Genomic DNA, 27,198 nt, shown 5'->3' on the forward strand with positions numbered 1-27,198 from the left:
TTAAACTCACCATGCAAACAGTGGCCCCTGCCTGAAGGTGGATCCACCATGTAAATACCGCTTCCTTCCTGAAGGTAGGTCTACCATGTAAATACTGCTTCCTGCCAAAAGTAGACCCACCCCACATATACTGTCCCCTGCCAGGAGGAGAACCCATCATGTAAATAGTAACCTCTGCCAGAAGGTAGACCCACCATGTAAATGCTGCTTCCTGCCTGAAGGCGGACCTATCAGTCTGAAGGTGAACCACCATATAAATATTGGCCCCTGTCAGAAGGTGGCCCCACCATGTAAATACTGCTCCATGACTGAACGTAGATCTACCATGTAAATAGTTCTCTCTGCCTGAAGCTGGACCCACCGTGTAAATACTGTTACCAGCCTGAAGGTGGACCCACCAGGTAAATACTGGCCCCTGTCAGAAGCTGGACCCACCAGGTAAATACTGGTTCTTGTCTGTAAGAGGACCCAACATGTAAACACTGGTCCCTGCCTCTATGACTAAAGAGTAAAGCCATTTACACTGTCACGTCATAGTGTTACATAGTAACATAGTACATAAGACCGAAAAAAGACATTTGTCCATCCAGTTCGGCCTGTCAAGCAGTGTTGCTTCTAAATTCATGTTAACTAAGGATACAAAATTTAATTATTTAATGTGCCCCTAGCATAGAACTGAAATTTGGCATCTCCTCCAAGGCCCCACATTCCAGTTTAGATAAGGTCACATAATTAGGCCAAGCACACAGACACATCATTAGTGCTGTAAGTAATATTCAGGAAAGCTGGGCAGAACATGAGGACAATGTACATGGCCATTATACTGTGAGCAGTTCATTGCATTATGTAATACACTTCTGCGCAGGCATTGTCCATTGTTCAGCAGTCCACGTTATATCTTCTCTGTTAGTGTTCTTCATCTGTGATTCCTTTAAAGAGGTTTTCCAATTTCTAGATATTGATGACCTATCCTTAAAAAACAAAATCAACCATTGACTGACCTATCCTTGGTCATCAATATCTGAGGGAGTCTGAATACACAATGGATGGAGCTTTCCGCCTCCAGCTCCATCCACTGTATTCTTTCTGGGTTAGCAGCTGCAAAAATAACTGATTGGTGTGGGTTCTCAATGTCAGACCCCCATCGATTGGATATTGATGACCTATCAGGAAACCAGAAAGCCCCTTTAAGGGGCTTATCGTTTTTTTTGCAAATAGAGTTTGTTTCAATTACTCAGAATTTTCAAGATCTCTTCTTGCGGTTATCCAGTGGAAACATCTTTATTTATCTATCGCTAGGATATGTCCCCATTGTCTGATAGGTGCGGGTCCCACTGCTGGGACCCCCACCTATATTGGGAACAGAGTGGGGAAGGTGGTGGCTGGAGGGCCCCGGGTTTCCCTGGGTCCGGCCACCATCAAGCGCTCTTTCAATAGAAGTGAATGGGACCGTACTGCGTTTGCGTGACCACCGCTCCCATTCATAGAAATGAATTGAGGGCAGCTGCACATGCACAGTGTACCCTCCAGCACATCAAGGCTCCGTTCTTGGTGCAGCGACCCGCACCTATCAGACAGTGGGGACATATCCTAGAGATATGCCCCTATTGTCTGAGATGGGAAAATAATTTTAAAGGCTAGGGACACCTTTGCACTGATTTTTTTTATTTTTCTTTTATTCCTATATGCAAAATGAAGCAACTTTTCGAAATAATTTTCATTAAAATTTCCTGCAATTTTGCTCCTGCTGAGTGGTGTAAGTGCTTCTCTTATCTGTAGGTGCTGCTGAATCGCCAGAGCTCTGCTCCTTTTTCTCAGGGCTCTCTGCTGTCTCCCCTCCTTCTCACACAGACAGTGTTTGGTCAGTGTTTGATCAGTGAATTCCATCAGTGATTGTGAGCCAAAACCAGGTACTGATCAAAAGTACAGAACAGGAGTAAGGCCTCTTTCACACTTGCGTTGTTGGGATCCGGCATGCACTTCCGTTGCCGGAGGTGCCTGCCGGATCCGGAAAAACGCAAGTGTACTGAAAGCATTTGAAGACGGAACCGTCTTCCAAATGCTTTCAGTGTTACTATGGCACCCAGGACGCTATTAAGGTCCTGGTTGCCATAGTAGGAGCGGGGAGCGGGGGAGCGGTATACTTACAGTCCGTGCAGCTCCCGGGGCGCTCCAGAATGACGTCAGAGCGCCCCATGCGCATGGATGACGTGATTACATGGATCACGTGATCCATGCGCTTGGGGCGCCCTGACGTCACTCTGGAGCGCCCGGGGAGCCGCACGGACGGTAAGTACACTGCTCCCCCGCTCCCCACTACACTTACCATGGCTGTCAGGACTTTAGCGTCCCGGCAGCCATGGTAACCACTCTGAAAAAGCTAAATGTCGGCTCCGGCAATGCGCCGAAACGACGTTTAGCTTAAGGCCGGATCCGGATCAATGCCTTCCAATGGGCATTAATTCCGGATCCGGCCTTGCGGCAAGTGTTCCGGATTTTTGGCCGGAGCAAAAAGCGCAGCATGCTGCGGTATTTTCTCCGGCCAACAAACGTTCCGTACCGGAACTGAAGACATCCTGATGCATCCTGAACGGATTACTCTCCATTCAGAATGCATTAGGATAATCCTGATCAGGATTCTTCCGGCATAGAGCCCCGACGACGGAACTCTATGCCGGAAGACAAGAACGCAGGTGTGAAAGAGCCCTTAATCTCTCCATTATATGTTATCTCCCATAGCCTTGACTCCTGATGATAATCACTGATCAAACACTGACGGTCTCATAGAAGAAGTTCTACCTGCCAGATGTGCGTGGAGAGAGGATCCAAGGAGTGCAGCTCACACAGGTTGTAGATAGGAAGGAAAGCACCCACATGGCAGAAGGGCAGCGGCATCCTGGACACACGTCAGGCATAATTTGTTGCAGAAAATTTCTGCTACTGAAAATCTATTCAGTTCATCTGTTTTGGTGTCAAACACATAGATTTCTGTAAGCCCCATTCAGATGAATGGAACTGATTTTCTGAATTTTTTGCAACAAATCCTTCTGCTTGTGAGTCGCCCCTACTGGTAGGGACACAGATCCACATGAGAAAAGCCCGAAACCTGCAAATGGTGTAACAGGGGGTCTGAAAATGAATGACGGAATGAAGATTGCAGCCTGAATGCCCTTCAGGTACCCACTAACATATGTAACAAACAGGTTCTCCGTATCAGAGGTGTCCATATTCCTCAAAATCTGCTGCATGAGAGACCAGAGCCATTTCCACCTAGTCCTTCCAGTGGAGTATACAATACCTTGAAAAAGTATTCATACCCCTTGAACCTTTCCACATTTTTTCACCTTATACACACAAACCTAAATGTCTTTTATTGGGATTTTATCTTTAATAAATAAAAATCTGTAGAGAGTGCTGTGCATTTGTATTCAGCCCCCTGAGTCAATACTTTGTAGGACCACCCTTCGCTGCAATTACAGCTGACAGTCTGGGCTATGTCTCTCCCAGCTTTGCACATCTAGATGCTGACATTTTTGTCCATTCTTCTTTGCAAAATAGCTGAAGCTCAGTCAGATTGGATGGAGAGCGTCTGTGAACAGCGATTTTCCAGTCTTGCCCCAGATTCTCAATGGGATTTAGGTCTGTACTGTGACTGGGCCATTCTAACACATGGATATGCTTTGATCTAAACCCTAATTGTAGCTCTGGCTCTATGTTTAGGGTCGTTGTCCTGCTGGAAGGTGAACCTCCGCCCCAGTCTCGTCTTTTGCAGCCTCTACCAGGTTTTCCTCCAGGGTTGTCCTGTATTTAGCTCCATCCATCTTCTCATCAACTCTGACCAGCTTCCCTTCCCACAGCATGATGATGCCACCACGGTGGGGATGGTGTTTTCAGGGTGATGTGCAGTGTTCGTTTTCTGCCACACATAGGAGGTCATTTATTAAGACCAGCGTTTTAGACTTTACACTTTACATGTCCGGCTTCATATTATTGGCTGTATGTTATTTCTTTCCTTCTTTACATAAGACGCTTTTCTATAAATTTTGTTTTTTCTCTTTATATTTTTGATTAGATGTAAGTGTTGGCAGTCTCTGGCCTGTATCAGTTCTTTGAACCTCTCTCCATAGAAGAACATACCTTGATTGCTATGGACGTCTCCAGTATCAGTTTGTGCTGACAGTCATGTTTGCTCTTAATCTGTGTATCCCAGAATATCTTGCAGTCTGATAAAAAAAGGATAGTCTGAGCTACACCAGTCACGTTGTGGCGCTCAGCAGAGACATGATATACAGATGGGTTTGTCTGCATCTCTCAGTATTTAATGGGAATGTCATCAGTAACATTTCTCTTCAAACAGCTGATCATCTGACATTGATGACCTATCCTGAGAAGAAGTCATCAATAGTAAAAAGAGGACAACCCCTTTAAGTGACTTTACATTTGAATCAGGTTCTTTGTCACTTTATATTTTTCTCAGATAGGGCAGCATAAACTTGATGACAGTGTCCCTTTAGAGAGGTATTCTGGTTTCATGAAATTGATGACCTATCTTGAAGATAGTTCATCAAAAGGGGCATAGATGGCCGTGATAAGAACATAGTCCTACCACTTTACAAATCGCTAGTCAGACCACACATGGAGTACTGTGTACAGTTCTGGGCTCCTGTAAACAAGGCATACATAGCAGAGCTGGAGAGGGTCCAGAGGAGGGCAACTAAAGTAATAACTGGAATGGAGCAACTACAGTACCCTGAAAGATGATCAAAATTAGGGTTATTCACTTTAGAAAAAAGACGACTGAGGGGAGATCTAATTACTATGTATAAATATATCAGGGGTCAGTACAGAATATATCAGGGGTCAGTACAGAGATCTATCCCATCAGCTATTTATCCCCAGGACTGTGACTCTGACGAGGGGACATCCTCTGCGTCTGGAGGAAAGAAGGTTTGTACACAAACATAGAAGAGGATTCTTTACGGTAAGAGCAGTGAGACTATGGAACTCTCTGCCTGAGGAGGTGGTGATGGTGAGTACAATAAAGGAATTCAAGAGGGGCCTGGAAGTATTTCTGGAGTGTAATAATATTACAGGCTATGGCTACTAGAGAAGGGTCGTTGATCCAGGGAGTTATTCTGATTGCCTGATTGGAGTCGGGAAGGAATTTTTTATTCCCCTAAAGTGGGGAAAATTGGCTTCTACCTCACAGTTTTTTTTTTGCCTTCCTCTGGATCAAGTAGCAGGATAACAGGCTGAACTGGATGGACAAATGTCTTTTTTCGGCCTTATGTACTATGTTAGTATCAAGAAAGTAGACTTCCCCTTTAATATGCAATGGCTTATCTGGTCTACCTGCTACACGTATAATTCATTTTCCAACATTTCCTCAGTTCCACTTTACATTTTTCCTTGAAAGGAGGAAAATAATTTTGTATGAATATGCAAATGGCATTTGTCAGCTAAAAAAATGGCAAAATAAATGATTTTTCAAAATCATTAACTGTTTTGCCCATTAGGCTGAAACTGAGAATTGCGCTCCCACTCTTAGCTAAGCCTGGAGGTCAGGCAAGGAATCTGTTTAAAGGGAAATGTTCTCTAATGCATCTTTCCATCCGCCCACAGACGTAAACTAATTAAGACTGGATTTATGGTCAGACAGGCTTTACTTTGATTTATGAGAGAGGCAGCTTTCAAGAAACCAATGCTGGTTGCCAGGATGTGTCCTAACATAAATATTAAATCACTGCGTATTAACCATGTAACTGGCTAGATACTCGCCGTCTAAGAAATCACTGTTAATAGCGTTTTATCGCTTTCTCTGGTTGTATATAGTCATTGTGTGTGGTTTATTTTATGTTCATTTTACATACTGTAAATTCTAGGCAAAAAAATGATTGATTCATTTAGAATTGACTTGTTTTTTTTTTACTCACAATCTAATTTCCGCAATTCAGGGCAATTTTATAGAAAGCCAGTTAACACCTCATGACAACAACACCTTTTCATATGGCCTAATAGGTCATGTAGACGTCATCAGGAGGCCCCCTACAAGGACCCTCTCTCTTACATGGATGACTATATATATATATATATATATATATATATAGTGCGGTACTTTGTGGTTCCTGTTGTTGTGATGCTGTGTCTCTGGGTTGCTGGAGCCCAGTACTAAAGGGGGCTTAGTCTGACAGCAGAGATGTTGTTGGACTGCTGGGTTTGGCCACAGCGGCGGTGGTCGTCTCGTGGTGCTGCGCCAAATTAGAGTAGTGGTGAGTAGGTGTATGCAGTTTGATCAGAACCTATACAAATATGGTTAATAAATTGTGCTGAGAAGCAATAGATCAATGCATAGCATGTGGATGTATGATCTATGTTTTTTTCTTCTTTTTGGAATTATCTATAAATATACTGTAGATTGATAGATAGATAGATAGATAGATAGATAGATAGATAGATAGATATTGGACAGATGGATAGACAAATAAGTAGGTAGATGATAGATAGATAGATAGATAGATAGATAGATATTGATAGATGGATGGATAGATAGATAGATAGATAGATAGATAGATAGATAGATAGATAGATAGATAGATAGATTTTGGACAGATGGATAGACAGATAGGTAGGTAGATAATAGATTCGATAGATAACAGATAGATAGATAATAGATAGATAGATAGATAGATAGATATTGGACAGATAGATAGACATATAGGTAGATAGATAATAAATAGATAGATATTGGACAGAAGCATAGACAGATAGGTAGGTAGATAGATAGATAGACAGATAGATAGATAAGAAGCTCGTCGTAGAGGCGTTCTATAATTCTTGTACTTTATTCTGATTCTCTTTTTTCAGCATTTTATAAAAAACATTTTTCATGGAGAGGCATGAGAAAGTTGGGGAGGGGTCACTGTAGTGATATGTACACGGCTAGGTCATAATGTGCCTAAAGGCCTCCATATTCATATACTATTGGCAGCCGAACCTGGCGCTTCCAGCGGACCCAGCCAGCAGTCTAACACTTATGGGGAGCTCCTGACTCTCCCCGACAGATAATGCTGGGTGAGAGAGGCATCAGACTCCTTGAATTTTAACAAGGTTTCTTGATTTTTTTAAAATGATTACTCTTAAAACAATACTAACTAGACCCTAGCAATGTGCCCCCCTATATCCAGCACTTGCTGTCTGCTCCGTTTTAGTCGTGCACATTGATGACACCGTATTCCTGTCTCTTCCAGGCCCCTGTAAAGTAAACATGGCCAAACCGTACGAATTCAATTGGCAGAAGCCTGTTCCTTCTTTCATGCAAGATGGAGCGATGTTTGACAGATACGAGGAGGTAAGAGACTGAATGGTTTATCGCCGTTACTGACACAAATCTGTAATGAAGGCAGAATGGCGAGGAGGATGGGAAAACAGGTGCATTTATGTATTTCTCCAGCAGAGCGTCACGTGTATGTCACTTTATGAGGAGAAAAATGTGCAAGATGTGCTTAGAGATAGTACAGCATAACCCTGTATCCTGCAATTTGGACGTGGCTGAACATTGTCCATTATACGACTACAGCCACACATGGCGTATTTTCTTGTAATAAATCCATGGCAAAACCGCCCCTTTTCTTTTTAGCTTTTTGGCAGTTTTTTTTCCATATCAGCAGTACTATACCACTTAAAATTAAAGGGGTTGTGCAGACTATATATATTGATGACCTATCTGCAGGATAGTTCATCAATATCTGATCGGCAAGGGTTTGACACCCGGCATCTCCACCAATCAGCTGTTTGAAGAGGAGGCGGCGCTCCATGTGAGTGTTGCTTCCTCTTCATTATACTGCCGTTGTCTCTCTTGCAGCAGAGCTGCAGCGTAATTCCAAGTACTCGCACTATTCACTTGAATGGAGTGAGTACTTGTAATTACAAGGGAGATAACAGGCAGTCTAATAAAGAGGAAGCAGCACTCTCATGGAGTGCGGCCACCTCTTCAAACAGCTGATCGGCGGGGGTGCCGGTTGTCAGACCCCTGCCAACCAAATATTGATGACCTATCTTGAGGAGAGGCTACCAGTACATATTGCCTGCACAACCACTCTAAGTACAAAATATTGTTTTCCTATAGCAGTCACCACAAAGGACATGACCTTCTTTATAGATAGGTAATCCATTCTCAGTTTACTGCTGCTGTGAGGGGAAGGTGTTATTTGAAGGGTAATAGTAGGGGTAGAATTGGGTTGACAGTATGGCAGCTCTGTTGTCAATAGGCTTAGATAAAGGTCTCCACCGAAGAGCATTGCACTTTCAGTGTAATGTGTGATGCTCTAATTGACACACTACACTGGGGCACTCTCTGTGGTCGCAGTGAATGGTCTGACTGAAAAGTTCAGCGAGACCAAACAAGGAGGAAGTTAAAGATCCAGGACAAGAAGTAGAATACATGGAGTGACTTTAATAAATATATATCCAGAAAACCATCCAGCTGTTTTTTATAAAAAAAAAAATGTAAAAAATGATATTGAATATTCTCATACAGGTTGTTATTATGTGCTAAAAACATTTTTTGATGAAAATGTCCCTTTAAAATCTAAAATAAAATGTCTGTAGTGAGGCTGTACCCTAACAGTACACATATCCTGTAATGTGGCGGATGTGGTATCTCTCTATCTGTCTATAATTCATCCACCCAGTATCATTTCTTTTAATCAGGACGCTCTCGTGTTCTTTTTAGGAATCATTTGCATTTGAACCAAATTGCCTCTTTAAAGTGGATGAGTTTGGCATCTTTCTTACATGGAAAAGTGAAGGAAAGGTATGTAATATTATAATATAATATATAATATATAACGTATAATATTCTCATTGTATATTAAGCAGTTCTTTTTTATGATTTTTTAAAACATTTTAATACCTTGTGAACATGTTTTTAATGGCTTTTTTCTTTGCTTGCTTTTTTGGATAAATGGCTTTTTTTTTTTATAAATTGCGGCATCCTTTGGGTGTGGCTTTTTTGCCACAATCTCTGACGTTTACGTTCCATGGACATAAGTCCTGCTTGAAAAAAATGCAAGTGTTAGGCTGCGTTCACACGGGCGAGATTTCCGCGCGGGTGCAATGCGGTAGGTGAACGCATTGCACCCGCACTGAATCTGGACCCATTCATTTCAATGGGGCTGTTCAGATGAGCGATGATTTTCACGCATCACTTATGCGTTGCGTGAAAATTGCAGCATGCTCTATATTCTGTGTTTTTCACGCAACGCAGGCCCCATAGAAGTGAATGGGGTTGCGTTAAAATCGCAAGCATCCGCAAGCAAGTGCGGATGCGGTGCGATTTTCACGCATGGTTGCTAGGTGACAGTCTATAAACTGTATTATTTTCCCTTATAACATGGTTATAAGGGAAAATAATAGCATTCTGAATACAGAATGCTTAGTAGGTGGTCAATTGAGGGTTAAAAAAAAATAAAAAAATAAACTCACCTTCTCCTCTTGTTCGCGTAGTTCCCTGTCTCTTCTTTACTTCTCAAAAGATGAACTATGGGCTAAAGGACCTTTGGTGACGTCAGATCACATGCTCCAATCACATGGTACATCACCGCGGTGATGTACCATGTGATTGGAGCATGTGATCTGACGTCACCAAAGGTCCTTTAGCCCATAGTTCATCTTTTAAAGAACTAAAGACCGGGAGAACTACGCGAACAAGAGGAGAAGGTGAGTTAATTTTTTTAATTTTTTTTAACCCTCAATTGATCACCTACTAAGCATTCTGTTTTCAGAATGCTATTATTTTCCCTTATAACCATGTTATAAGGGAAAATAATAACATCTACACAACACCGAACCCAAACCTGAACTTCTGTGAAGAAGTTCGGGTCTGGGTACCACAGTCGGTTTTTTATCACGCGCGTGCAAAACACATTGCACCCGCGCGATAAAAACTGAACATCGGAACGCAATCGCAGTCAAAACTGACTGCAATTGCATTCCTACTCGCGCGGGTTTGCCGCAACACACCGGGACGCATCCGGAACTAATCCGGACACGCTCGTGTGAACCCAGCCTAAATGTGTGCTGCATTTTTATGGTGTTTTAAAAAAAAATGTTTAACATGCCTTTTTTCATATTGATCTACAGAAAAACACATAACCTGCAAAAATGTCATAAAAATGTATGTGCCAAAGCACATTATTTGTAAAAGAAAAAAGAAAACAAAAATGCTACTAAAACAGCACAAAAATGGCCAAATTTGGTTTATTTAAAAAAAGAAGAAATGTGGCCTAAGGGCTCATGCACATAAACATATTTTTTTCCGTTCCGTGGAAATGGCTCCTCATGTATTCCATGTCTGTACTTCCTCTTGGCCATGCCGCAAAAAGATAGAACATGCCCTATTATTGTTCGTATTATGAACAAGGATTGGACTGTTCTATTATGGGCCAGAGGAAAATGGATTTTCTAGTTAGACAGCCCTTTTAACGAGTATGTGTCCGTATATTTCTTGTCATTTTGTCGTTTTGATTTGTATGCATTTTGTGTTTTTATAAACATTTCTATTCACAATGCTTCTTCTTCTTACTATTATAGGAAGGCCAAGTCTTGGAATGCTCGCTAATCAACAGTATACGTTATAGCATAGCACCAAAGGTAATGTCATCTGATAGATATATATATATATTTGCTTTCTTTGTTGGCTTGTGCAGGTTTAATTAACTGTGAAAAGGTTATCTAATTTGAAGCTTTTCTATTTTCCCATTACAATGTGTGAAAGTTCGAGATAAAAATCCTTTAGATTTTTTTATGGTTAAATAAGACATTAAAGAAGAGGAGATCCAACTCAGCTGAAAGCTGATAACGCATAAGAACTGCAAATGACATCAGACCATAAACGACCTTATAATAATGAGCATGAAATGTCAGATACTAAATGTCATAAAGAACCATTGTACTGGAGGTGTAGATGCCACCTAAAATCACTGCACTGAAAAGAAGATAATTTCATCAGGAAATAATAAAAAAGTAGAAAATGTTTTTCATGGTTCCGTACATAGTTCTCCAGGTATAACAATTCAGAGCGCAGTCAGGGTCTTTACATGAGCCCCCCAGAGCCACTAAGGAGTATCTGAAAGCATTATCATATAGTCCAGCTAATCATTCTTTTCCCGTATTGGATGTTCAGAGAGTCAATTTCTGGTTATAGGGGCATCCACTAACTTCCTTTTATCAGGACGTCCCATAGATTCTCTAAAACCAGTAGCTTTGCCTGGTGCCACGTGTACTATTGGTAACCTGGTGCCCTAATTTTATTAATGTAAGGAATACTTTTTCTTAGTACATATATTAGTAAATCAGAAGTTAAAGAGGACCTGTCACCAATCCCAAAAAAGTTAGATATTTTTATATTCTAGTTGAAAAAGGGGGGGAGAGGTCAGCACATCCCAATGCGTAGGTGCACGTTGCTTGTGGCTGCAAATATAGATCTGAATTTCATGCTGGGCGACTATATCTGTGTGGTGCCAAAATGGCCTTCATTGAATCCAGGGACTACAAATACCAGCATGCATGCTGAGCAAACTATGTACTCATGCTAATTAAAATCAACCTGTGAGGCAGAAAGGGGGCCTACAGGAATGCACGACCATAGGAGTCAGCCACAACTCCTATATAATGCTACTACAAACAAAAAAGGGGGGGAGGGGTCAACACATCCCAATGCGTAGGTGCACGTTGCTGTGGCTGCAAATATATATCTGAAAAACACATAGTGCAACAGCACTCTACAAACCAAATGGTCGTGCACTCCTGTAGCCCCTTTTCTGCCTCACAGGCTGATTTTAATTAGCATGAGTACATAGTTTGCTCAGCATGCATGCTGGTATTTGTAGTCCCTGGATTCAATAAAGGCAATTTTGGCACCACACAGATATAAACCAAAAGGGGCCCAGCATGCATGTGGGACCTGCACTTCCTGAATTTCATGGTTCGCTGTTATGGCACCCAACAGGTGAGTTTTAGTGTTAGGACCCGTCTTATAAAGATCGCCTTGGCGTGCGGCAGACGGGCTCAAATGATTTTGTACAAAATGTATTTGCTAAGCATCTCTAAATTATTAGCATAGCATTGGCAATACAATATACCTTTGTACTTTATTTGGTTTGTAGAGTGCTGTTGCACTGTGTGTTTTTCAGATTTATATTCTAGTTGGCCATGCATCCTTGAGTATGGCATCCTTAAGAATATGCTCTCTTTCTGCAGTAATTTTTGGTTCCAAAAATGTCAATTTGAAGTGACTATCCACAGAGGTGTGTCTAGTTATTTCCCCTCTTTGCTGGAGAAGGTTTCCCCCTGCTGTGATTATCTTTGTCACACAGCCTCCTGATGTAATTTAGTCAGAAACTGTGGTACAGTGTGGTCTTGTGATAAGTCCCAAGTTCTTGCTGTACCATGCTGTACCATAGCTCCCAATGGGACAAAGTCTCATTCAGACTGGACGGAGTGAGGCACCACAGAAGAGAAGTGCACAACCACTGCAGAGAGGGCTCTTTTCTTCAGTGGTTTCTGAGTGAGCCACTGTCCGACGGTAGATCACGCTTCATGAGAAGCCTGTATGGCAGAGAAGGTCACAGTGGGGAGAAACCTTGCCTAGCAAAGAAGCAAAGTGACTAGCTACAACACTGTGGATAGTAACTTCAGATTGGCATTGTGTGGTGCCAGAAACATCAGGGAACATTACTACAGAAAAGGCTTAGACTGGCCCACTGGGGAGGCAGGGGATTCCTCGGTGGGCCCCAAGTCTTCTGCGCCCGGAGATAAGACGGAGGAGTAATTATTTCTACTTTCTCAGGAGAGATAATTATTGTAGCCACTAGATGGAAGTATCGAACAGCGATGCAGCCTTCTACTGGTGTAAAATGTACAGGATGTCCCACAGTATCTTCTAAACCTCCCGGGCTGCTTGCAGTGAAGGAGGGGAGAACATGTCTGGGCATCCTTCTGCCCTCCCTGCTGTCAGAAAACTGTGGCTGCTGGAGAGAAGGACTCCTCTGCAGTGCTGGGCTGATTTCTCAGGTGTGTGACAGTAGTGAGCTGTAGGAGACTGTAAGGCCTCTTCCACACGAGCGTGATGGATTAGGTCTGGATGCATTCATTGAAACTCGCACCATTTTGCAAGCAAGTTAAGTCAGTTTTGTCTGCAATTGTGATAACAGTTGTTCTGTTTTTTCCGTGGGCGTGCAATGCATTTTGATGCGTTTTTCACACGCGTAATAAAAAACTGAAGGTTTACAAACAACATCTCCTAGCAATCATCAGTGAAAAATGCATTACATCCGCACTTGCTTTCGGATGCAATGTGTTCTTCACTGAAGCCCCATTCACTTCTATGGGGCCAGGGCTGCGTGAAAAATGCAGAATATAGAACATGCATTTTAGTGTTACTGCAAGTGTGAAATTAGCCTACATTCTGCCACATGTATGTTTGTGCATTTTATCACTGTAAGGGCTCATGAACATGATTGTTGGATGCGGATCCGCAAAACATGGATACTGGGTGTATGCATTCCACATTATGCGGAACAGATTGGCCGGCCCCTAATAGAACAGTCCTATTCTTGTCTGCAGTGGCATACCTCTAATAGAGGCAGGCCACGGAACTGCTATGGGGTCCTTAGGGGAAGGGGGCCTGGCTGTGGAGGAAATTCTCCGCCCCCTTATTACTATTAGTACAACAGCTCTGGTCTAGAGTACTTGCAAGGGCCTCTGGCTCCGCCTACCAGCTCCCTTCACTACTTCTCCTCAGCATGCTGTGCTCTGACTTCCCCCCTCCCCCCAGCAAGACCCCTTTCGTACCATGAGAAGATGCCTCTAGCAGCAGCCTACACATGTCCTCAGGGGCTGCACTTCTGAGGAGAGGTCTGTTTTTCAGAAGCTACAGCAGGATGTGCTGCTGCCATCAGAAGCCTCCCCAGTGCTCCTCCTCCCTGTCCTGGCACACTGCAGAGTCCTCCTCTGCTGTTATGTAATCCATGTGCAGCAGTCGGGACAGAGGAAGGGGGGAAGAGGCCTGCTGCACTGCCCAGCTGAGGAGAAGATGTCCTCTCATCAATCCTGATTGTTTACCCTGGAGACCTGCTCAGAAGATAAGTGTGCCAGTGTAATATGTGTGTGTTTACATATATGTACTTATGCCTGTGTAGTGTACTGTGTTCTGTACATATGTATGTGATATATGTGTGTGTAATTGTCTAATGTACCAGTGTATATGTGAATGACTGAGTAAATGTATATATGTGTGTGTACTATATGTACAGTATATATGATGTGTGTGTGTGTATATACATACACACAGAGGTAGCAGAGTTAATACACACTTGATGAGTTTTCACATTTAGTTAATGCGTTATGAGTAGTGTTGAGCGAACTTGTGTTTCAAGTTCGGCGTACAAGGTTTGGGTTTTGTAAGAATCTTGTTACCGCGGACCACAACGGAATTCTATGACGGCATCCACCAGGGAAGCCTATAAGAGGCTTTCTGTATTGCATTCCGTCATAATAGAAGTCTATGCTGACCATGGTATGCCGTCATAGAATTACGTTATGGTCCGTGGTAGCGGAATCCATAACAGAATTCTTAGATAACCCGAACCTTGTACGCCGAACTTGAAAATACAAGTTCCCTCAATACTAGTTATGACTGTGACTGTTAAAGGACTTGTCATATTCCCTTCTTCCCCCAATCAGCCCCTCTGATATGAGCATCGGAGCATTTCATGCTTTTTCTGCAGATCCCCTGAAGTCACCGAATCTTCAGAAAAAATCTCTAGATTCAGCGCAGGGCAAGGGAAATGCTTTGATGCTCATGTCACAGGGGCTGAGTGGGGGAAGAAGGGGATATGTCTGGGGTTCAGCTCTGAACCCGGATAAAATAAAGCCATCTGATCGCTGCACTTTGATGCCGTATTAGTCTTCGTTCACATCTCTGGTGATCGGCATCTGGTAGAGCAGGGGTCAGCAACCTTCGGCACTCCAGGTGTGGTGAAACTGCAACTCCCAACATGAGTTGGGAGGAGTTGTAGTGTCACAACAGCTGGAGTGCCGGAGATTGCCGTTCCCTGTGGTAGAGAACATCCTGCCAGAGTTCACTAATCCACCACTGCTGGTTTCTGCCCTTCACGAGTAGAACAGTTTTTGTCAGGCCGAAACCCTGCTGGTAGTCTGCCATAGTCTATCGCAGGAAAGTTCAACCTGCAGCCCTCCAGCTATTTCAAAACTACAACTCCCAGCATGCCCTAATAGCTTTAGGTTGTCCAGTCATGCTGGGAGTTGTAGTTTTGCAACAGCTTGAGGGTGCTGGTTGGGCATCCCTGGTAAATGGCAGAATCTATCAATGCTGGATCCAGTGAACTCTGGCAGGATGTCCTTTGTCGGAACAGCCTGCTGGATACAGTCACCTGAGATATGAATGAAGCCTTAGGCCTGGTTCACATCACTGTTCCGTTTTCCGTTCTTCTGATCTGTCAGAAGAAGAGATAAATAAACAAAACACAGACCCTGTATTTTAAGCATTGGTTATGCTCAGTTACGTACATTTAGCATCCTCTTTAGCCATTTCCGTCTGATATCTGTTTTCTATGTAAAAAAAAGTTCTACACAAAGTATTTTTTTTCATACTGTCTAAAATGACGTATCTCAGATGGAAATGGCTAAAATGGATGCAAAATGTAAGGACACTGGGTTTTATAGATGCTCACCAGTCTATTGTCATGTAAGGTGCTCACCCAGCCAGTGGAAAAATGCGTAAAGGTAGATGTGGTAAATAGACTGGCACATTATATCTGGAGACAAATAGAGAGCAGACAGGGTAGGTATGATATAAATTAATTTATTGCCCTTTTTACCGTTAAAATATAATATACAAAAAATGGATAAAATAACTGAAAAATCGCTCGTGGATATTTGGATCTTAAAGGGAACCTGTCACCGAGATTTTGGGTATAGCGCCGAGGACATGGGTTGCTAGATGGCCACTAGCACTTCCGCAATATCCAGTCCCCATAGCTCTGTGTGCTTTTATTGTGTATAAAAACAGATTTGATACATACAGTGGGGGAAATAATTATTTGACCCCTCACTGATTTTGTAAGTTTGTCCAATGACAAAGAAATGAAAAGTCTCAGAACAGTATCATTTCAATGGTAGGTTTATTGTAACAGTGGCAGATAGCACATCAAAAGGAAAATCGAAAAAATAACTTTAAATAAAAGATAGCAACTGATTTGCATTTCATTGAGTGAAATAAGTATTTGAACCCTCTAACAAAAAAAGACTTAATACTTGGTGGAAAAACCCTTGTTTGCAAGCACAGAGGTCAAACGTTTCTTGTAATTGATGACCAAGTTTGCGCACATTTTAGGAGGAATGTTGGTCCACTCCTCTTTGCAGATCATCTCTAAATCCCTAAGGTTTCGAGGCTGTCTCTGTGCAACTCTGAGCTTGAGCTCCCTCCATAGGTTTTCGATTGGATTAAGGTCCGGAGACTGACTAGGCCACTCCATGACCTTAATGTGCTTCTTCTTGAGCCACTCCTTTGTTGCCTTTGCTGTATGTTTTGGGTCATTGTCGTGCTGGAACACCCATCCACGACCCATTTTCAGTTTCCTGGCAGAGGGAAGGAGGTTGTCGCTCAGGATTTCACGATACATGGCTCCGTCCATTTTCCCGTTTATGCGAATAAGTTGTCCTGTGCCCTTAGCAGAAAAACACCCCCAAAGCAAAATGTTTCCACCCCCATGCTTGACGGTGGGGACGGTGTTTTGGGGGTCATAGGCAGCATTTTTCTTCCTCCAAACACAGCGAGTTGAGTTAATGCCAAAGAGCTCTATTTTGGTCTCATCAGACCACAGCACCTTCTCCCAGTCACTCTCTGAATCATTCAGGTGTTCATTGGCAAACTTCAGACGGGCCTGCACATGTGCCTTCCTGAGCAGGGGGACCTTGCGAGCCCTGCAGGATTTTAATCCATTGCGGTGTAATGTGTTTCCAATGGTTTTCTTGGTGACTGTGGTCCCTGCTAATTTGAGGTCATTAACTAACTCCTCCCGTGTAGTTCTAGGATGCTTTTTCACCTTTCTCAGAACCATTGACACCCCACGAGGTGAGATCTTGCGTGGAGCCCCAGAGCGAGGTCGATTGATGGTCATTTTGTGCTCCTTCCATTTTCGAACAATCGCACCAACAGTTGTCACCTTCTCTCCCAGCTTCTTGCTAATGGTTTTGTAGCCCATTCCAGCCTTGTGCAGGTCTACAATTTTGTCTCTGACATCCTTGGACAGCTCTTTGGTCTTTCCCATGTTGGAGAGTTTGGAGTCTGCTTGATTGATTGATTCTGTGGACAGGTGTCTTTTATACAGGTGACTAGTTAAGACAGGTGTCCTTAATGAGGGTGACTAATTGAGTAGAAGTGTCTAACCACTCTGTGGGAGCCAGAACTCTTAATGGTTGGTAGGGGTTCAAATACTTATTTCACTCAATGAAATGCAAATCAGTTGCTATCTTTTATTTAAAGTTATTTTTTCGATTTTCCTTTTGATGTGCTATCTGCCACTGTTACAATAAACCTACCATTGAAATGATACTGTTCTGAGACTTTTCATTTCTTTGTCATTGGACAAACTTACAAAATCAGCGAGGGGTCAAATAATTATTTCCCCCACTGTATGCAAATTAACCTGAGATGAGTCAGAGCTTGAAAATATGACTCTTCTCTGGTCACACAAGTAAGATAGGATTCTTTCATGTTAATTTGCATATGTATCAAATCGTTTTTTTTTTACACAATAAAAGCACACAGAGCTATGGGAACTGGGTATTGCGGATGTGCTAGTGGCCATCTAGCAACCCATGTCCTCAGCTCTATACCTAAAATCCCGGTGACAGGTTCCCTTTAAGTAGATGTTAAGATGTAAGCTCGATGTTAGGCTGTAAGCTGCTCAGCAATATAGTTATTAATTGACTGTACAGACAGGGGTGGTCCACCGGGTGGTTCCAGCAGTGTATTTCCTATATATCCACAGTGTGGTGATAATGAACAGGAAATCTCGACTGCTATCTCCTGTAATAGTCCGGCCTTACATAGAATGGGTAGTATGGCTATTTGTGTTGGACAAAAAACTGATATAAAAAGCAAGTAGTAAAAGAACAAGTAGTAAAAAAAAATCTAAAAACCTAATAGCAGGCAGGTATTGTGTATGTCACTCCTGTGGCGTACGCACACGGAGGCAATACTCTGCCTGCTGTAACCTTTGAGTGTGGCTGATCCTTTCCTGTGCGGTGTCCGGCTGAGTTCTCTGTTCCCGATGTGCGCGCGGTGAACTCTGCGTCCCACGTGGAGTCGGTGTCCTACGTGGTTTGATATGGCATCCCATGTGGTTTGAGATCACTGGTTATGCAAGTCTGCTGTGGTGGATATGTGGGCTGGTGTGCTTGTAGGGAAGCGCTTCCTATTGATGATAGATGTCCTTTATTAGCGGGTCTTTCATCAGACGCGTTTCAGAGGTTTTTTTACTACTTGCCTTTTATATCAGTTTTTTTGTCCACCATGCAAAATGTGCATAAATGAGCATAACGGATGCTTAAAATACAGGATCTGTTTTATTGCTTATTTTTTTTCTTCTGACTGATCAGAAGAACGGAAAACGAACAGTAATGTGAACGAGGGCTTGGATGGTAGTGCTATATAGTACATTGTATCTACTAATGTCACCCCTTGTGTACATGTTGTTTCATAAGGACCCCCCAGGTTATCAAAAACAGTAGTAATGTGTAATGTAGCACCAATGTACCTACAGTTCATGGGTAAGGGAAGGGAGGGGCTGGGGTAGAAGGTTGGAGGGACCAGAGATGGGTAGTCAGCGGGGCTTGGAAAGGACCATGGGGGCCCAATTCAGATTCCTGCTATGGGGCCCAATGAATTCTATGTACGCCCCTGCTTGTCTGTAATGCTGACAATAATAGGACATGTTCTATAATTTTGCGGAACGTACATGTGGACATACAGACATGGAATGCACATGGAGTCATTTCCAGTTTTTTTGTGGCCCCATTGAAGTGAATGGTTTCACATACAGGCCACAAAAAAAAAAAATGGTACCGACACAGAAAAAAAATAAGTTCATGTATAGGAGCCCTAAGGTGGGCCCCCAGAATCAGTTACACTGGTGGGCCCTAAGTACCCCAGACCAACACTGCTACAGAACATGGGGGTAGGAGAAATATATTCATAAGTAAAAATATGCCATACTCAGGGAAGCCTGGCCAACTGCAATATATAAATATCTCACTTTTTTGGATTGGTTATTGTGTTTGTTTTACTTAGAGATCACACTTCGTCAGAAGCCTGTATGATGGAGAACATCACAGTTGGGGCAAAGCTACTCTAGAAAAGAAGCAAAGTGACTATCTACAACTCTTTGGATAGTCATTTCAGATTGGCATTGTGTGGGCCAGAAACATCAGGGGACATTACTGCAGAACAGGGGGATAGGAGACCCATATTCATAATTGAAAGTATGCCATGCTCAGGCAAGCCTGGCCAACTACAATATATAAATATCTCACTTTTTTGGATTGGTTATTGTGTACTTAGAGATATTGACATGATGACCATACTGGAAGGTACTAATTCTCCTTGTGGAGATCCAGTCTCTGGGAGTATGCAAAGTAGCTGTCTACCATAAACAGAAAAACTGCCTCTATAGAGCCACCTGTAGATGGCTACCCTGTCAATATCCAACCCTTTATACAAGTCAGTGACACCCATCGATCGACAGCACTATATTTGAACTGACAACAGGACATGCCACCTATTAGTTGTCACCTTCTATTCATTTGAGAATCAATATATTGGTCAATAAAAGCCTTGTGATATTAAATCAAACTTTCTCCTCTGCTTCAGGATCCAAAAATACTGTCTGCACTGGAGGCTGTTGGAAAAGCGGAAAATGAACTAGAAGGCCGGATAGTGTGTGTGTGCTCTGGTACAGACCTGGTGAACATCAACTTTACTTACATGGTAGCAGAGAGTGTCGAATTAGCTAAGGTATTCTCCAATTAAGCACTGCTTATGTTACTACAATGCATCTGTGGCTCCTCTAATCCACCTCCGCCAATTACTGCATGTCTTACTTTGGCTCAACAAGAATTGATCATTACAGTTGCAACTAACCACTAATGATAACTAACATAGAGATTGTAGAGTCCATGATTTAGTCATATTTCAAGGGAAGGTGAAGTGTCTTCTGGTTTGATAACAGTCTTCTATAAAACAGGAAGCAGAGGAGTCGGAAGATTATAACCATAGTTATCATGTCATCTAGGTATAGAGTTCTTGACCCTCATGTTTTAGCCAGCTCTCCCACCCTACAGGACATAGCATGAACAACCCATTGATTTTTGTGGTCTCCATGTGGAAAATTGCTGATGAAGCAATCTTTAACTTGACACTTAGCGCAATAAATATTACTATAGCGCCTCTAAAATTGATACTTCACACAACAAAAGCCATTTAATTCCAGTTAAAGTTAAACATTATGTGTGTCAAGTGAACAATTGTTACATCTGTACATCTCCTTTTTTGATTTTTAAAAGATGTAAAAGTTTTGTGTGAATCAACCATATTATTGTAGAAAAAGCTCTACACGTCCTGCTCTGCAGGTATACTTACTGACAGGCTTGTAATGTAATATGTTGCAATAGAGCAAGCAGCCTTGATCACTGTGAGGAATATGATTTCATTCCTGCCATTTGCTCCACACATTAAGGAACCGGCGATTCATAAGGAATTATGAATCGCCCATCCATCACAGGCATAAAACAGATATATATTTGCGACCCTGTGGCCAAGATGGACAGGCTCCTGCTCGTAGTTAAGTGTTAGGATGCCAGGAAGAGGATATACGGAGATCTCCCCACAGAAACCTAATAACGGTACCATGTGTGGACTGTACCTGTAGCCGGAACCCAGGCAGACCCGTTGGTCCCAGAACCATCTCCCTGTGACCTTCTGGTCTGGAACTATGGGCCCTAATAGGTTTTGTGCGTCGTTTGACTGCCAGGACCAGGAGGGAGGCGGGACCCCTACCAGAGGCAGGAAGGGGCGTGGCCGACTACAGGTGAAAAGACCCATGCAGGCGGAGTCCAGCGTCTTTTCTCTGAAGAGGGGTCACGCTGAGCATCGTGTTTGGAGGGACCTTTAAAACTGCTGACATCACTACCTCCCATGTGACAACAGCCAGGGATTACAGGAACTATTATTCATCAACCCAAAGGACTCATCCATCAGGTAAACTGACTTTTTAGCCCTTAAGGCGATTAAATATATAATGTAATCTTGTGCTGTACTGTATCTCGATCATGAATCCCCATGTCCGTGTTTCGGCATTGTTATACGCTACTGCAGGTTGGTTTCTCACCCTATATAATAGGGATCGACCGATTATCAGAAGTACCGATATTATTGGCCGATATTCAGGATTTTGTACATTATCGGTATCGGCATCCAACCTTGCCGATATACCGATAATGCGTATAAAGCGAATACTAGCGAGCACTTCAGATACTCACCCTCCCTGGTCTTCTTTGATGGGTACAGTGTCAGGACATAGTGTGCGCACTATGACCTGACGCTGCACGCTGTCAGGTGACAGTGCAGCGCAGGCCAGAGAACACAGGGGAGATAAAGAGGAGCCGCAGCGCAGGAGAGGTGAGGAGTTTTTTATTTTATTCATCTGAGGTCTGATAGGGGTTAATAAAGGTCTGATCTGAGGTCTGATAGGGGTTGATAAAGTCAGTGAGGAGGGGGGGATGGTGTAGTAATTGCCATTTGGCACTAGTATATTATAAATGTAAATTATAAATACCAACTAAGGGCTTTATTAATTTATAATTTACATTTATAATATACTAGTGCCAAATGCAAATTTCCACCACCTCAGTGACGACCAACTAATATAATATATATTATGAGATATAAAATATCGGTAAAAATTATCGGCCTGAAAGTTCACAGATTATTGGTATCGGCTCTAAAAAAATCTATATCGGCCGATCCCTACTATATGATCCCATTAGCGGACCCGGCTTATATCAAACGAGAAGCTGGTGGCAGTATCCCCGGGCTGAGGAAGCCTATGTCACTGGGGCAGTGAAAAGGCTCTCTCAGCTTGTCAGGGTTGTGAGCGAGTGTCTCTAACCTCTGCCTCTCTGTGCCCACGTGGGCAGGAGGCAACTGTGTAAACTGTACTAAGCTTACCTCACCTGCTCCTCCGGGAGGGCGTAACGTCACGTCTTGGTAACTGCACCTCACCTCGAGCTCACGAGATACGGTATAGTCACTATCACCATCTTAATAATGCTCCCAGGATTCTCGCTCCCGCTGACATCTCTTCCTGCTTCCCTGTGTATGTTTGTGTACATTTTGCAGGGAATCTCTGCAGAAACAGTTGGTAACGTCTGGCGGTTCCTCCTGACGTTCTATGTGTTTGCTGTGTTTTTTTCTATTAGTATTGATCCCTGCAGAGGAACAGATTGCAAATGAAACTCAATTCTTATTGATGTGATTATGTTAAATATGGAAGGAGACATAAAATGGACGGTAACCCTGGTCTCATCAGTTCCCAGGGTGATATGTGCTTGACAGCATCTGTGGGTTTTCCTCTGGCAGATTCATGCTGATTGTTTAGTTAGTTTATTGAGTGATCATGAATTCGTCTGGGAGCGCACACCACAAGATTGTGGAAATCCACCTTGCAAGATATGTTTTATGATTAGAGATAAGCGAATTTCATATTTTGAAATTCGTTCACGCTTTGTTTGGTGGTAAAAGCAGAATTGCATTATGGATTCCGTTACCACGGACCATAACGCAATTCTATGACGGAATGCATAACTGAGTGTCTTTAGAGGCATTCCATTATTCATTCCGTCATTATAGAAGTCAATGGCCTGCATAAGAGAGGACTCCCCTGCATAGCAGAAACGGGACGGATCCGTCATAGAATTGCATTATGGTCCGTGGTAACGGAATCCATAATGTCATTCTGCTTTTACCACCAAAGGAAGCGTGAACGAAATACATAACATGAAATTCGCTCATCTCTAATTATGATGATGGTAGTAAGCTGGTCTCAGCCACGGCATCTTCAGACTAACGTAGGAGGGGGAAGGGGCTCAGACAGCGAGATTTCTTCTATAGGATAATTTTGCATGAGCATGTTCGGTGCAGGAAACATGCTCCTCTTCTACATCACAGCTGTGTTTCCCAGAGACTGCTCCTCTGACCCGAAGTCATAGCTTCATAATAATTTATGATGCTGGGATTTCCTGCCTGTCCATTATTATAGGAGTACAATACAGTAGACTTACTGTCAGACAGGAACTCACTGCATTTCCCAAGGAGAGATAGTGCCCCCAATTCCTGACTCAGGCCTCTCTCCCAGTTAAGCCAGTACTCTCTTCTCTGCACTGATGAGGGACAATCACCTTGTCTGCAGATGAGATGCTGGCTTACTTAATATCCGAGTGATGTCTCAGCACCTATTTATAGGGTCGAACATTGACTTACATGATAACTGCCTTACATCTGGTGGCATTAGAGGCAGAGCTGGTTAGCAACTCATTTGCATCCCTTTTTTCCCTTAAAGGGATTCTGTCACCTGCTTTTACCATTTTAAGCTGGCACCATCGCTATGTTGACTAAAGTACCTTATTTCCAGCAGTCTTCTTTTTACTTTATTTTGTTTTGTAGTTTTGATATAAAAGCGCTTTTTCTGTTATGCTAATTAGGGTCCAAGGTGCCCAGAGGGGCGATTTTTTTCACTCTCCGGAGCCCAGTGACGCCCCCCTGCAGTGCCCAAGACAGCCTCCTGATAATCAAAACACCTCCCACAGCCCGGCAAATGGTTCCGCCCCCTCCCCACGTCATAGTCTACCTTATAGAAATGCCCCGTCCTTCTTCCTGTCTGCGGCAAGAAAACTCGCGCAGGCGCAGTACAGCCAGCGGCCTGCGCGATCATCAACGTCCTGAGGGCAACAGCCTCAAAAGTCTCACTGGGCATGCGCCGAGCCCAGTGATGTGACCTGAGCGCTGTTGCCCTCAGGAGGTTGATGATCGCGCAGGCCGCTGGCAGTACTTCGCCTGCGCGAGTTTTCTGGCCACAGACAGGAAGAAGGACGGGGCATTTCTGTAAGGTAGACTATGACGTGGGGAGGGGGCGGAACCGTTTGCCGGGGCTGTGGGAGGTTATTTGATGATCAGGAGGCGTTCTTGGGCACTGCAGGGGGGCGTCACTGGGCTCCGGAGAGTGAAAAAAACGCCCCTCTGGGCACCTTGGACCCTAATTAGCAGAACAGAAAAAGCGCTTTTATATCAAAACTACAAAACAAAATAAAGTAAAAAGAAGACTGCTGGAAATAAGGTACTTTAGTCAACATAGCGATGGTGCCAGCTTAAAATGGTAAAAGCAGGTGACAGAATCCCTTTAAACTTCCTTCACACACTAAAAAAAATGCCCTACAATCTGCTTGCATTTTTTTTTTTGCTAGTGACATTTATTTTAATTTGTAGCCATTTTTTGTGAACATTTTTTTAATGAAACACTTAATGCAGTGTTGTTTTTTCCAAAGTTTTTTCAAGCCCTTCTCTATAGGGGAAAAAAACACTATCCACACATTTGTGTGGACAACAAAAAAATAACACCGTAGAAAGCACATTCAGTATGGCAACAAATGCAAGCTGTGTCTGGTATTGCAGCCCATTCATGTTGATGGGACTGAGCTGCAATACCAGGCACAGCCACTACAAAATCTATGGAGCTGTTCCCGTTGAACGATTGAGGGGACACGGCCACTTCAGCTATGTAAATAGTGGTGGTGACAGCAGATGGATATTCACCGATCTGATATTGACAAAATTACGGAAAGAAAATCTTTTAACTATATGAATGAGTATAAATGCAAGTGGGAAAAAGGACATTTTAATAAATTATTTTAATAAATAATTTTTATTAAATTATTTTATTTTGTTTATTATTATATTTATTATTTTAACATTGTACATTATTTCTAATAGAGTTGTTGCGATACCAAATTTTTGATTCGGTTTCGATACCATGAAAAAGTATTGCGATACTCGATACCATTCGATACCACGCGAAAAAAATAAACAAAAAAAGCCACGTGCATTCCTCATTTTTAAAAATGGCGAATCGCGCAGTTTTTATTTTATTTTTTCTGTTCCGGCATTCACCACCTAGATTTTTTTTTTATATTTTAATAGTTTGGACTTTTCTGATGTGGCGATGTAATATGTTTATTTATATATTTTATATGTGAAATTGGGAAAAGGGGGGTGATTTATACTTCATATTTTAGTGTTTTTTTTTTCACTTTTTATTTAATAACTATTTCCCCCCTTAGGGGCTAGAACCTGGGATCTTTCATCCCTTTTCCTATTCACCCTGATAGATCTCTATCAGGGTGAATAGGACTCCACACTGTCCCTGCTGCTCTGTGCTTTGTGCACACAGCATCAGGGATGTTACCATGGCAACCAGGGCTTCTGTAGCGTCCTGGCTGCCATGGTAACCGATCGGAGCCCCAGGCTTACACAGCTGGGGCTCCGATCAGAAGCTGCCACTGCACCACCAATGAGGGGGAGTGGAGAGGTCCCTGTGGCCACTGCCACCAATGATTTTAATACTGGAGGGTTGAGAGGGGCCGGCGCACTGTGCCACCAATGATTTTAATGGGATGGGGGGATTGAGGGGGGGGGGGGGCACACTGCACCACCAATGATTTTACCCCTTTATACAGGAGGCGGGTACTAGCAGATCAGCAGCTCCCTGTCAGGGGCAGGGTGCCGGCAATGCGATTCTGCTGCCGGCACCCGCCTCCTGTATGTGTTAAAGACTGACTACTGTATATGAGTCCAGACTTTCATTATTAGGCCACACAGAGCGGCGCCCAGCGATGTCTCAGCACTCACCATTTAGTCCTGGGCGCCGCTCCGTTCGCCCGCAGTGCCCCATTACTGTCTCCTCTCCTGCTCCACATGCTGCTGATTACTATCGGAGCGATGGGAGGAGACATCAGCTTCACTAGTGGGCGTTCCTTCTCCCTGGCTGTAGCGCTGTCCAATCGCAGCGCAGGGAAAAGGAACGCCCACTAGTGAAGCTGATGTCTCCTCCCATCGCTCCGATAGTAATCCTATCATTGGGGGCGCAGTGCGCCCGCCCCTCCTCCGCCCCTCTCTTCTCATTGCCGCCCCTCCTCCACCCCCTCTCTTCTCATTGCCGCCCCTCCTCCGCCCCTCTCTTCTCATTTCCGCCCCTCCTCCGCCCCTCTCTTCTCATTGGTGGCAGCGGCAGCAGCACAGGGGGAGGGAGGACAGCTTCCTTCTCCCCGTGCTGCTGAGAGAGAACATGAGCGCGCCGATAGCAGCGCGCTCATGTTCAGAGATACTAGACTGCGCAGAAGCGCAGCCCAGTATCGAAAAAACGGAAATCCCGGTATCGTATCGATACCGGGACAAAAGTATCGATTGGGTATCGAAATTTCGATACCCGCAACAACCCTAATTTCTAAACATCAGAAATCTACATGTATTAGGTATCCCATTACTTGTAATATAATACATTTCTTTTTTTTAAATTCTGGCATAAGAAAATAAAATAAAACATTATGTAAAATAGACGTTACCTTTATACCCCGTAAAATGATGCAAAAAAACAAACAAAACATGTTTAACGGAGTGCCGAGAGCAATAATTATGCAATTTCATCAGGTTACCATGTAAATAGCAGCTAATATATCGTAGCAAATGGACCAAAAATGCGTATTACCGGTAGTTAATATGACCCAAAATCCAGCACTAATGAAATCTCATCTAATAAATTATGAAATTATAAAATCTGAACTGAGGGAATGATAGAAGGTAGAGAGGTGTTTCTTAATCACAGAAGAACATAACGATGCTCAATATTATAATGGTGCTGTGATGGCTGATTAGAGCATATTTCCAGTAGAAATAAGAAAATGAAGAGGTTTCATAAAATTGAGTCTTAAAGAGATTAGACGAGGAAGAATTCCACCGAGACACGGAGTGAGATCGATCTATTACACCGTTATTTCCTGCAGCTTATA

At 43.1% G+C, this 27,198-nt stretch overlaps 1 protein-coding gene across 3 annotated transcripts in view; it reads left to right on the top strand.

Annotated features, from left to right (window-relative positions):
• The window catches only part of PLCB4 (phospholipase C beta 4), a 378,077-nt gene that overhangs the window by 185,083 nt on the left and 165,796 nt on the right, over positions 1–27,198 (top strand). For all 3 annotated transcript variants that reach the window (XM_040429870.1, XM_040429871.1, XM_040429869.1), the window contains exons 4-7: positions 7,248–7,348; positions 8,732–8,812; positions 10,591–10,650; positions 19,955–20,098. In XM_040429870.1, the coding sequence (XP_040285804.1) occupies positions 7,265–7,348; positions 8,732–8,812; positions 10,591–10,650; positions 19,955–20,098 (369 nt within the window). In that variant the 5' untranslated portion in view covers positions 7,248–7,264. The remainder of the gene's footprint in view (positions 1–7,247; positions 7,349–8,731; positions 8,813–10,590; positions 10,651–19,954; positions 20,099–27,198) is intronic.

This window comes from Bufo bufo, chromosome 4, assembly GCF_905171765.1.
Source record: "Bufo bufo chromosome 4, aBufBuf1.1, whole genome shotgun sequence".
Classification (NCBI taxonomy): domain Eukaryota; kingdom Metazoa; phylum Chordata; class Amphibia; order Anura; family Bufonidae; genus Bufo; species Bufo bufo.